The sequence below is a fragment of the Solanum lycopersicum genome, chromosome 9 (genome assembly GCF_036512215.1).
Source record: "Solanum lycopersicum chromosome 9, SLM_r2.1".
NCBI lineage: Eukaryota > Viridiplantae > Streptophyta > Magnoliopsida > Solanales > Solanaceae > Solanum > Solanum lycopersicum.
Genome location: NC_090808.1, coordinates 68,826,457 through 68,839,592, shown reverse-complemented (window position 1 = coordinate 68,839,592; position 13,136 = coordinate 68,826,457). Strand labels below are relative to the sequence as shown.

General features: G+C 29.3%; 2 protein-coding genes across 2 annotated transcripts; one reads left to right on the top strand and one right to left on the bottom strand.

Annotated features, from left to right (window-relative positions):
- Positions 1 to 3,759: 3,759 nt before the first annotated feature.
- Positions 3,760 to 5,340, bottom strand: LOC101248240 (protein BOBBER 1-like). The gene is made up of 2 exons (XM_019215629.3): positions 4,960 to 5,340; positions 3,760 to 4,436 (listed from the first exon to the last, which is right to left on the bottom strand). The coding sequence occupies exons 1-2, from the start codon at positions 5,282 to 5,284 to the stop codon at positions 4,030 to 4,032; spliced, it is 732 nt and encodes a 243-aa protein (XP_019071174.1). The 5' UTR covers positions 5,285 to 5,340; the 3' UTR covers positions 3,760 to 4,029.
- Positions 5,341 to 6,401: 1,061 nt separating this feature from the next.
- LOC101247962 (protein BOBBER 2-like) lies at positions 6,402 to 7,791 on the top strand (the record flags this gene model as incomplete). Its single annotated transcript, XM_019215592.2, has 2 exons — positions 6,402 to 6,567; positions 7,178 to 7,791. Coding segments are annotated over 2 exons (621 nt in total), but the record flags the coding sequence as incomplete, so codon positions are not given.
- Between the last annotated feature and the right edge of the window lie 5,345 nt (positions 7,792 to 13,136).

Below are 13,136 nucleotides of genomic sequence, written 5' to 3'. Positions count from 1 at the left end.
TTCTAGAAGATTTCCAACACATAGGTTCTAAGTGCAATTCAACATGTATTGTCAATTTTTATGGTAATAGCCTGGAAATAAGAGCATAAACTTATAATATGACGACAGAAATGAATGTTAAACTCTTCAAGTCTTGGATCACCAGCATATATTTTTGGTGCAAGACCAAACATTTTAATCCTATTTCAATGCGAGATTTTGATGGACCTCACTTGGTAATTAGTGATTATCTAAAATAGTTGTTTAGTTTCATCTTTTGACATCATTTTTGGCCTAAGAGCCATTTGGTGATAACTAAGGAGTACATTCAGAGATTTCATAGAAAATGTGATAAATATGGAGTTCTCGTCAAGATAACATATGTTCCACTAATCAGAAAAAACAGATAAAGCTACCACCTAAATAGACGTGTAGAGACACTTTCGGAACCAAGGGTAGTGCTGGAAATGCACACTACATTCTACTTGTGAACCAGTCAACAACAACAACCAAATAAGAAAGTTCACTAAAAAATGATGGTATTATATAAATATATCAAAATATTTTATTGAACAATGGCGACATAAAAACTTAAAAGGCCAAGAACTCTACATTCTATATTGGCTACATTAAAAAGGGGATATAAGAAACATTATTCAAATACATAAGCACTGAGTAGAAACCTAATATCAAATAATACAATTACAAGTTACTGACCTTTACACTTGTTCATGCCTTGCAAGGTACATGCACCTTCCCTATTCAGGTGATCGATGTAAATACTAAAAGGAGCTTGCTTTTATTTATCCATCAACGATAAATTGGTCTTCTTGAGCATCATCTACAACCCTTGCATCACCATGAACCATACCATTGACATGGTGCAAATTTTGCATCATTTGTGAAAGATAATGGTTGCTAGCTCCTGTGTGATCAGAAAGCCCCGTTGGATGACCAGTCCACTGAGAAAAAATTCCAAGAAGCTGACTAGTAAGATTTTGTTGTTCGTGAAGTATCCGAGTCTGGACCTGGCTCATTTCAACTCGATGCTGACCTACCGTCTCGTCAATCCTCTTCTTCCAATCTGACCTCCTCTTGTGCATTCTTTCTTCACGTTCTCTCTCAAATATAAGCTGTTCCTCTCGTCTCCTCCTCTCTCTCTCCTCGCTTTCCTTCTCCATTGCTTCCCATTCTTGAATTCTCTGTCTCTGCAGCTTCTCCCTTGCTTTCTCCCTTTCCTCCCTCTCTCTTTCTCTTTCTTCCCATTTTCTCTCACGTTCTTGTTCAAGTTCTATTCTAAGATGTTCTCTCCTCTGCCGCTCCCGCTCCCTCTCAGCCTCACGCTGCTCAAACCGAGCTTCCATTTCCTTTAACTGTGCCAACTGTGCTGCAAGAAAACCCCATGCCCTCTTCTCCACCCCTTTTAGTTTCTTCTTTTTTCTCGTATCAGATCCAGTTGGCTCGATGTCTTCGTAAACAAATCCACTATCCGCATCTTCCTTCAAATGATTATTCCTCCTGATACTACCATTGAAATTCTCCTCTCCTTCTTCTCCATCATAATCAAACTCCATACCTGTAACACCATGATCAATCCCATTAATAACTCCATTAAAATCACCGTCCCCAGCATGACCTAGATGCCCAAATTGATCAATCCCCATACCATTACCACTCCCATCAAATCCCCCACTATTTTCATTTCCATCTCCTACAACAGCCATGGAGTCGCTACAATTGAAGACAAGTGTATTGACATCCCCAAACACTTCTTTATACCTTAAAAAGTTCGACCAATGAGTCAGCCCCTCCATCCAATCGAACTCCTCCCCAGCACCCGACTCCTCCCCAGAGTTTGGCTTCTTAATCTTCTGCTTCACCAGTGTATACTGATGCCTCATGTTCTGCACTTTAGTAGACACATCCTTCCAAGTCCATTGCCATGGATACGTGATCGGATCACGAACATTGTGCACAGAATTCACATGTAAAGCTATAGGTCTATACTTCTTTTCCCTAGTTTTCATTTTAGCTAAAGTCCCATCACATAACATCTCACCATACTTATCAATCAGAGTTCTTTCTTCTGCCTCAGTCCACTTTTTTCTTCTAGGTTGTGGCATCATCAAATACAACTACACTCCACTACTCAAAATCAACAAAGTTTAAGCAGCTCAAGAATCACATACACAACAGCTCAAATACCCAAAAACCCAAATTTCAGCTCTTTACCACAAATCCAACAAATATCAATCAACACTACAAATAACCCAAATTTCCAAGAAAAACTAAAGGGAATACCAAAGATCACTCCTTTTCTCAACCAACAAACTTTTTCCTTCTTGGTAGTGGCATCATCAAACAAAGCTAACTCCACTACTCAACTCAAATCAACAAACTTCAAGCAGCTCAAGAATCAGATACACAACAACTCAAACACCCAAAACCCCAAATTTTCAGCTCTTTACACAAACTCAAATAAAATCAATCAATACTTCAAATAACTCAAAATTTGTCCAAGATTAGCTAATGGGTATACTAAAAATCACTCATTTTCTCAACCAACATACTTTCATCAAATAAAACTAACTCCACTACTCAAATCAACAAACTCTAAGCAGCTCAAGCATCACATACACAACAACTCAAATACCCAAAACCCAAATTTCAGCTCTTTACCACAAATCCAAATAAAATCAATCAACACTACAAACAACTCAAAATTTGTCCAAGAAAAGCTAAAGGGTATACCCAAAATCACAACTTTTTAGCAAATACCCATACAAAATCAAGAAAGAACATTGTTATAGACCATATATATATCAAAACAACTGACCTTTAAACCAATAATAGGTTTCTTGAATTGGGAAAAGTAAAGTAGTGTGATAGAGGGGAAATCTTTTTGTGGAGAAATATGAAGGGAAATTGAGTTTTTAAGGTTTTGATTGTGGGGATTGATTTCTGCAGTTAGTAGTTCAACTGTGTCAAAATCATTTCTTTCTTTACTGTTCAATGAGCAGAGATCAGTTTACAAAAGATTCCAAGGAGCTGAAGAGGAATCACATAGTGAAATGACTTTATTGCCCTTATAGTATTTTATTTTTATTAATATTGATCTTCTAAATTTTTATTTTTTTAACAATTACTACTTTTTGGTGGCTGGGAATTTTTTATAACTGAATTTGATGTTCACTTTTTTTTATTATTAATTAAAGCTGCAAATTCTGAATTAATAAAATCATGTTAAGACAAGAAAAAGAAGTCTTGTAAGTAATTTATTTTCGGACTTTTTACGTATATCATCGATTACATTATGGAAATAAAGTATAAGTTTAAACTTATCTCAAGGCATGATGAGTTGATTTATTGTTTTTTCAATTTAATATCAATAGTTAATTACATATTGATTATTGAAAAATGAATAAGAAATGTTTAATTCTAATTAGACCGCCCCCAAAATCAATAGTAAAAAACATAGACATGAAGAAAAAAAAAAGAATAGTATAGTTTAGTATAGGCTTATCAAATCGTGACAAGGAATCGATTAAAGATAAATAAATTCACAATTTATATTTATGTCAAGCAATACGTGATTTAATTAACTTTTGATATGAAAGTAAAATCGAAACATGTAAGTGGATTGGTTCAATTCCAACAAATAAATTGCTTGTCAACACACATTATAAATATATCATGTTTTAACAATTAAAACTAGGAAAATTTCTTCCAAACATTTGGGATCATAAGAACTCGAAAAAAAAATAGAAAAAGAAAGAACTTAAACATAAAGTAACTCTTGATGTAACAATAAAAACAAGACATATTAATGGTTCGACTCATTTTCAACAAATAAATCACTTGCAAACTCGTACATTGTGATTATATATCATGTTTCAACAATTAAAACTAGGAAAATTGCTTGCTAACATAATTCAAATCCCACAAACTCGAAAAACAATACAACAAGAAAGAACTAAAACATAAAGTAACTTCTGATATAACAGTAAAAACAAGACCTGTAAATAGTTCGACTTGTCATCAAGTTTTCACTTAACGCATCATTCCGCCGCCACTTGACATCATCCTAATATTAGACATTCCACCTTTACCATTAGCATTAGCAGGTGAATTAGCAAAATGTTTAGCAATCTCAGGATTTTCTTCCATAATCTTCTTGATTTGATCTTGATTTTGTATCTCATCACTTGTTGGTAACCCTTTTTGCTTTTGTTTTTGATCAAACATCATTTTTTCAACTGCTGATCTTGTTTCTAAGTCCAATTCGGATAGCCTACTGGGCTCTGGCTCAGCTTTTTGTGTGTCAATTTCAGGCCCATTTTTGAACAAACTTTTCCACCAATCAGATTGATTCCTTTTAGTCATGAGAATTGTTACTTGCTTTTTGTCTTCTAAACTCCAAAAACATTCATCACCTTTCACAGCCTCCAATAGTTCACCTTGTTACCAAAATAAACCGGTCTTTAAAGAAATATTACTCGTATATTGTTTCGAGAAATACAAAGTAAGAGATATTACTCGTATATTGTTTTGAGAAATACAAAATTATTGCAAGTTGCAAGTAAATGTGTCTAAAGCATATACTAGTTTAACTTGACAGGAAGTACAAACATATATATGTGAAAAAAAATCAATCAAAATACCGACTCAACTATCTGTTTAAACTAAAAATAAACAACATATGTATAATGTTCGTATAACTTTGTATAATTTATGTATACGCTTTTTGATATAGTAAATTTGACTGGTTAGTTGTGATTCAAAACTCATCTGTATTTTAGAAAGTGTGACAATTTTATTTCATGTTATCTTATAGCAGATCTAGTTTATAAAAAGTTGTGAATTCATCTGATCCCATTATTTTGATACGATATCTTAAACATATATCGTTTTCAATAAATGTTAAATTCTGAATCTGCTTCGATATTTATATATATAGAACAAAATTATTTAATTACATACCTTCAACAATTGGTGGTTGATTCTTGAGTCCAACTTTGATGGAATTGTTCTTGATATCCACAGCTAAAAAACTTGATTTTGTGCCAAGTGGCACTGTGACATTAATAGTAACATCTTGAAGAGTTTGTCCCCATGTATAATTTTCCATATCAAGACCATTAAATTGATTTGGCTTTAATTTTTTATTTTCTTCTTTTTTTTCATCTAAAGAAGAAGAAGAAGTGTTAATTGATTCTTGATTTTCATTTTTTTTAATTTCTTCTTCAACAACCTTTTTGGCTTGTGATTGATTTTCACCTTCAGTATAGTCTGAAAGAATTGCCATTTTTTTAGTAAATTAAAATAGGAAAAAATTAGTGAATTGGTGTGTTAATTAAAATTTAAAAAACAAAACAGTGTATTTATAGTAAATTATTAGAGAAAGAAAAGGAAATCTGAGTGTTAATAACAACTAACATACCGTGAGACTCGTTATTGATTGAATTATACCCTAAAAAATATAATTTTTTAATTCTTAATTATATATCATATTTTAAAAAAAATTTAATGTCACGCAAATTCAAATCAATAGAAATTTTAATATAAAAATCGAACGTTAAACGAGAAGAAAAAAGGTCTCGCCCCTCATTTCTAATTCTTTCCCATTAATTAAATGAGTCAAACATTGTGGAAATAATACATAATTTTTCCTATTTATCATTATTAATTATTTTTTTCGCTCAATATTTAATATTCGTATTTAGAAACTGAATAATCCTATTTCCTATAAGACATATTTAAGGAAAATTAACCATCATCTAATGGGAATATTTATATATTTAGGACTTCAACTGAATCTTATAATTAAAAAGTAGAGTAATTTTATTTGGTTAAGATATATTTAAGGGAAATCATTATCTAACGAGAATATTTTAAACATTTAAGACTCGAACAATATAAAAAATAAATTAATTTTATTTATCTCACTGCATCCCTCGTTTGATTAACAAGTAACATAAAAATAAAAATAAAAGTTACCTAAATAATTAATTAGTTAGGAAAAGAAGTCTTGAGTCGGTTTACTATGAAAAATATAATACTTACCTTTTTTTAATATAAAATTTAATTCGCACTAAATATTTCTTTTTCTTTCCTTTTACTAATTCGAAATTCTAGAAAAATAAATAAATAAAAATTAGGAGAAAAGGTAATTAATTCGGTTAATAATAATTTTAAAGACTTTATTTTCCCACTACACTAAGGATTCTAATTCTTTAACAAAAACGGATTTAATTTTATTTTTCCCTATATATACACCCAATTATTCTCCCAAATCTCACATCAATTCACATAATTTTCTCTTCTACTTGTGATAAAAAATTGTTTAATATTTTTTTTTCAATAATGGCAATTCTCTCAGATTATCAAGAAGAAAATCAAGAACAAAGCATGGAGATTATTGAAAACAAGAAAATTCTTCTACTTTAGCCCTTAAAGAAGAAGAAAATTCATCTTCAACCCCAAAAGAAGAGAAACTTAAGCCAAATAAGTCCAATGGACTTGATATGGAGAATTATTCATGGGGACAATCTCTTCAAGAAGTTACCATCAATGTCCCAGTTCCTCCAGGTATATAATAATTTCATTTATTAAGTGTTTTATAAGGCGAAAAGAAATTTCTCTTGACTATATATGACTATATATAAATAGTTGAATTCCTTCAATACGTTTAGGAATTGCTTTAGATAGCTTATTTAAAAATACGTTTCAGATCACATATTTAAATTTCGATCGTGACAATGTATTAGTACCTATTAAATTCTTTTACATAGATTATTGATTTTGTTATTGTCATATATAATAAATTTCTATATATAAATTGTTGAATCTCTTTAGTACGTTTAAGGGTTGCTTTAGATAGATTATTTAAAAATCTGTTTAAATTTCGATCGTGACAATGCATTAGTACCTTTTAAATCCTTTTACGTGGATTGTTGATTTTGCTATTATCATATACAATAAATTATCAATTTCTCTGACTACATATGTATCCTTGAATTTCTTTAGTACGTCTAGGGATTGTTTTAGATAGCTTATTTAAAAATATGTTTCAGATCACATGTTTAAATTTTGATCGTAACAATCTATTACTATCTTTTAAATTGATTTTTTATTACTGTCGTATGTAATAAAAGTGTCTGAATATCCCTAACGAAATTTCCGATTTTATTTACCTTAGGTACAAAATCAAGATTCATAATTGTGGAAATCAAGGCCAATACTCTCAAAGTTGGACTAAAAAACCAACCACTCATATTAGATGGTGAATATTTCAAGGGAGTTAAAGTTGATGAATGTTATTGGAGTTTAGAAGATCAAAAGGAGATATCAATTCTTTTAACAAAACAAAACAAATGTGATTGGTGGAAAAGTTTGTTTAAAGGTGGAGAAGAAATTGACACACAAAAAGTAGAGCCAGAACCAAGTAAATTGTCTGATTTGGACACAGAAACAAGAGCAGCAGTTGAAAAAATGATGTTTGATCAAAGACAAAAACAAATGGGACTTCCATCAAGTGAGGAGATTAAGAATCAAGATATGCTTAAACAATTTATGAAACAAAATCCTCATATGGCTAAGAATTTTGGAAGTAATTCTAAGATGATGATGCCAAATTCTAGGATGATGGGCTAGTTGCATTTTTTTTTTATATTATAGTATTTAAGTTATTGTTGGTTTTATAGTTTTTGGATTTTATCGTTTTGATTAATGTATTTTGATTTTTTTAAAGTAATTATGATGTTTGGATTAATTCGTGCGATATTTTAGACATTTTACTTGTTGATATTCTATTCATTTTCGTTTTTTCTAAGCTTAATTGACTTATGATGTTTAGTAAGTATTTGTTTCTTGTGTACATCATTGAGTTAATGATATTTTGTAAGAAACAAACAATATTGTATTCGTAGCGATAATTATATTATTGTTGCTAAAACTGTTTATTTGTTATAGTGTCTAAGTATATGTGTGGAAATTAATTTTAATTCTCACAGCAAACTTTTAGAACCTTTTGAAAATATTTGTGGATTTTCTCTTTTCCAATGGAAAAATGAATCATCAAACATAAAAATTCCATCTTAAGATTTACACATCCACAAATTTATGTAGATGCAACATTATATATATACATATATAGTATCAATAAATATTTAACCTATATCAAGATATTATGTTCATAATTTTTGGGTTTTAATTCAACTTATATAGATAACTAATTATTATAGTAATTTTTATTTGACGTGTTATTCTGAAAGTTTTCATATTATCGATCTATATTCTGTACAGACTCCAAATTTTGAATGACAGAAAATATTGAACTTACTATTGGAACACTTATTAATTTTTTCACATAAATTATTTGGAAATTAGGATATAAATTATGCTAAAAGGGGGAAATTTTAGTGGAATTTAATAAGAGAAAGGATATTATTTTTTACAATGGTTAAAGTTTCACATCTTAATAAAAAAAAAAACTATTAGTTTTTGTTCAACTAATGGTCAAACAAATTTAATTAGGGTTAACGTATTATGTTTATTGACCTAAATTAAACACACTTACTGTTATATTATTTTGTTTTAATACTTTTTAAAATATTATAATCAAATACAAATTATTTAATGATATAAAATATTGTACAACTAATTATATCAATTCAAATTTCTTAAACTCAATATCTAACATTTTTCCACATGCGGTATTGTTTATGCTTACATTATTCTTCTTATTAATAGTAAAAAGAGGTAATTATTCGTCATTCTTTCACTATTGAAATATAAAGATAGAAATATGATGATTGTCAATCTTTCATAATCCACAAAGCATATTATTACGATTGATGAATATACACGATATATATAAATTAACTCGTGAATCAGGTTGTACATTGATCTATTCGATTCAATTTTAAAGTATAATAATTTGACTTATTAGTTATTAGTTTAATAGATAGATTAAAATATTATTATAAATCGTCATCAGACACGTAATCAGTTAAAAGCAAAAATATAGTATCATATTATCATAGAATATTCATAGGGATGAAAATGATACATCTTTCATGGATGTATATTCACTATTTATTGCCATATTTAACGGGTTCACTTGCAATATTTCTAAATGAGTAATGAGTAGGAGTATCCCATTTGAATATCACACAATTATCTTCAATCAACATGCATAATCCATCTTCACGTATACTCCACTCACAAGCTTCATTAGTAGTATGACAAGTTTTGTCATCATTCGAGTCAAACAACATGAAAACTCCGTGTTTATCGCGTAATTTCATCTCACAAGAAACGGTATTATTTCCTTTGGGATCATAGCGTGGTGCCATTTGATAAGACTCTCCTGGTTCCATTGGAGTATCATATTTAGGTTTTCCATCTACCGAACAACTTGTATACACTGTATATTTAGTTTCATTAGTTACTATAATAATAAAATAATCATCTGAATTGACCAATGATGAAAAACTAAGTAGGAAAAAGCAAAATACTAAGTGATATTGAGATGAAGAAGACATATTGTGAGTTTTGTGATTTTCTTGTTGACGTTGGCGCTTATATTTATAGTGATTAATGTGTGTTATATGTATATCTATCAACTACTTTCATTTATGATAATAGTGATAATATATCTCTTTTTGTTGATACTATATTTGTATAAGGTCTTTATCAACAAGTCATACCAACAAGTCATACAATCCTATTTGCAATAAGTATTTTTATTAAAATATGAAAAATAAACTGTAATCGCGAAATAAATAAAGAAGTGAGATATTTTATTTATGAGGATCGTGATTTTTGAGTACAAATTTTATATATTTTCTTGATTCTCTCTTTTAATTAATTTATTTTATTATTCGAGGATAATAAATAGCTTCTTTTTAAAACGGAAAATAATGTTAGACCTTCTTGTGATGTATTTGATCGCCATGAACATCACACAATCCTTCGATACTTCACTTCCACTTTGGGAGGAAAGCATTATTTAATGTTTTCATTTCTTCGTAAATATCCTAATAGTTTATGAGATATCGAGACCGTAGCTATTTACTTTAAGAAAGACAGTATTTAAAATTTTCATATTTTTTTGAAAATCCAAAGTTTATAACATATATATATATATTTGAAATGTTGTGCGGAATTTGAGATAATACGAGAAAATATAAACGCGAAAAACAAGACAACAGATTTACGTGGTTCACCAATAAATTGGCTACGTCCACGGGAAGAGAGGGAGCAGTTTTATTATGGAGAGGCAAAAACAGAATTACAATATAGGGTTTGCCATAGCGTCTATATATAGTGCTAAGCTACGCCCTAACAGGCTTGGGCCCAACATACAGAATTGACAGATAATTAAGGGCCCCCGTCCTTTCTGTTTGTAGCGGGTCCGATTCAAGGCATTCAACATGAAATAACTACGCAGTATTAAAAATCCATTTATATAAATAAGCATGGCAAAGGATCTAAAATCACATTAGGTGACTTATATAGAAATTTGGACTAGACTTATTATTCACTAGGAATTGAAGTGTGTATATTTAACAAAAATTTCCCCAAGTTTAATTTGTCAAACAAATATTTCAAAATTATATCAGAACATCTCAAAAAGAAAATAATATTCTTGGAGTATTTCCACAATCTTTGAAATAAAGATTTTTCAATGGTCTTAAATTGCCTTAGTGGCTAATTATACTAACATTTGAAACTTATTCTTTATTGTCAAACACCATTTTAATCTTTTATTAACCCTTCAAAATTAATTCCCTTTTATTACCACAAAACATAACAATTTTCACTTTTGTGGATAGAAGAATAGAGACAATACTCCTTCACTTATAAATTAGATTTTTCATCTATTAATTCATTTTAGAATTTGAATACTCCTAGTTTTATACTAGAAGAATTTGTTGAATATATATTTTAAAGAACACATGTATATATATATATTTATGACACGCGCGCTTTAAGCTTTTAAGAATTTTCTACGAGTAGCGTGATAAAGTATTTTTTATAAGATTTTCAACCAGATATTCACTTAGAAAGATAGAAGTAAAATTAAAAGAGTTAGTACCATATTATTATAGAATTTCATATGCATGAAAATGCTACATTATTTTTCATGGATACACATATCCACTAAGGATTATTTGATACATAGCGCATCGCGTTACGTGCATCATATTTAATTGGTTCACTTGTAATTTTTCTAAATGAGTAACGAGTAGCACTAGAATCCCATTTGAGCATCACAACACATTTGTTTGCAACCAACATGCACAATCCATCTTCACGTACTCTCCACTCACAATCTCCATCCTTATCGTGACATATTTTCGTGTTATTCGACTCAAATAACGTGAAAACTCCATGTTTTTCGCCTAATTTTATCTCACAAGAAAGGGTATTAGCTTCGCTGGAATCATAGGGCGCTACGATTCTATAACCTTCTTTTGGTTCTATCGAAAGGACCCCACCAGATACTCCTTCTAGAGAACAATCTAAGGTCACTGTCTTTGAAGCATCATTACCCACTGCAACAACAAATTGATCTTCTTGTGAATTGATCAATGATGAAAAACTAAGTAGGAAAAGGCAAATAAATAAGTAATAATATTGTGATGACATTGTGTTTGAGTTATTTTTTCTTTCTTGTTATGCTTGTGATTTTCTTGTTAATGTTGGTACTTGTATTTATAGTTGATTAATGTGTATCATATGTATCAATCAACTACTCTAAATAATGACAATAGTGATTTAGCACTTTTGTGATTAATTCATATTTATCACATTTATCGATCAACTACTTTATTTAATGAAAAAATAAGTAGGAAGAGGCAAAGTATTTCAAACGAAAAATGATGTTGACCTTCTTGTGATATATTTAATCGCCTTAAACATCATAAAAAATGAGTTTTAGAGGTAATTAATTAGCAATTGCCGTTAAATATGTATTTTTAGTGACAATTATCATTTTTTGTATATGTCCCTAAAGACTTTAGTAACATTAGATCTAATGACACACTTAACTAATATCGGTAAAGACTTTAGCGCTCTTTATTAGTGTGTCTATTTGTTGCCGCTGAAAGTTATTTTTATTGTAATACTAGCCCTTCGATATTTCACTTCCGCTTTGATAAATCTATTATTTAATGTCTTGATTTCTTTATGAATATCGTAAGAGTTTAAGACAATAGTTTTTACTTGAAGAAAGTTTATAAGATTATGATCAGACAATAGTTTTTACTTTAAAAAAAGACAACATTTAAAATCTTCATATTTTTGTGAAAATCCAAAAGCTTATAGGATATTCGAAATGCCTAATCAAAATTATTCATCAATTTATATAAACATGAGCAAGGATTTAAGATTGCATTATCTAGAAATTTGTACTAGACTTCTTATTTTACTAGGGAGTTTATATATTTCACAAAATTTGCCTCAAAGTTTAATTTGTTTAACACATAATTTCAAAATTATATCAGAATATCTCAAATATTTCTCCGATAAAATTCCAAATTATATTTGATAATCTTTACTCATGTATTGATCATAAAGCTTTAAGACACATAATTGTGAGAAAATAATCTTCTTGGAGTACGTATTTCCACAATCTTTGAAATAAAGATTTTTCATTGCCCTTAAATTGCCTTAGTGGATAATTATATTGACATTGAAACCATTTTAATCTTTTTTTAACACTATAATTCCCTTTTATTACCATAAAAAACATATCAATTTCACTTTTTTTTTGTGGATAAAAGAATAATAAGGATACTCTTTCACTTATCTTTCTTTTAAGTTGGATTTTTCAACTATTAATTCAGGTTAGATTTTGGTTCCTAGTTTATTTTTACTAGAAATTTTTTGAAGAATATATATATATATATATATATCGAATGAAATATCCTTAAGGATAATATCATTTATAATACATCTTAAGCGTCTAAGAATTCTCTACAAGTAGCGTGCATGATAAAATATTTTTTATAAGATTTCCATGAAGCAAAATTACAAAAGTTAGTACCATATTATTATGTAAAATTTCATATGCATGAAAATGCTACATTATATTTCATGGATATATATCCACTAAGGATTATTTGATACATATCGCATCACGTTACGTG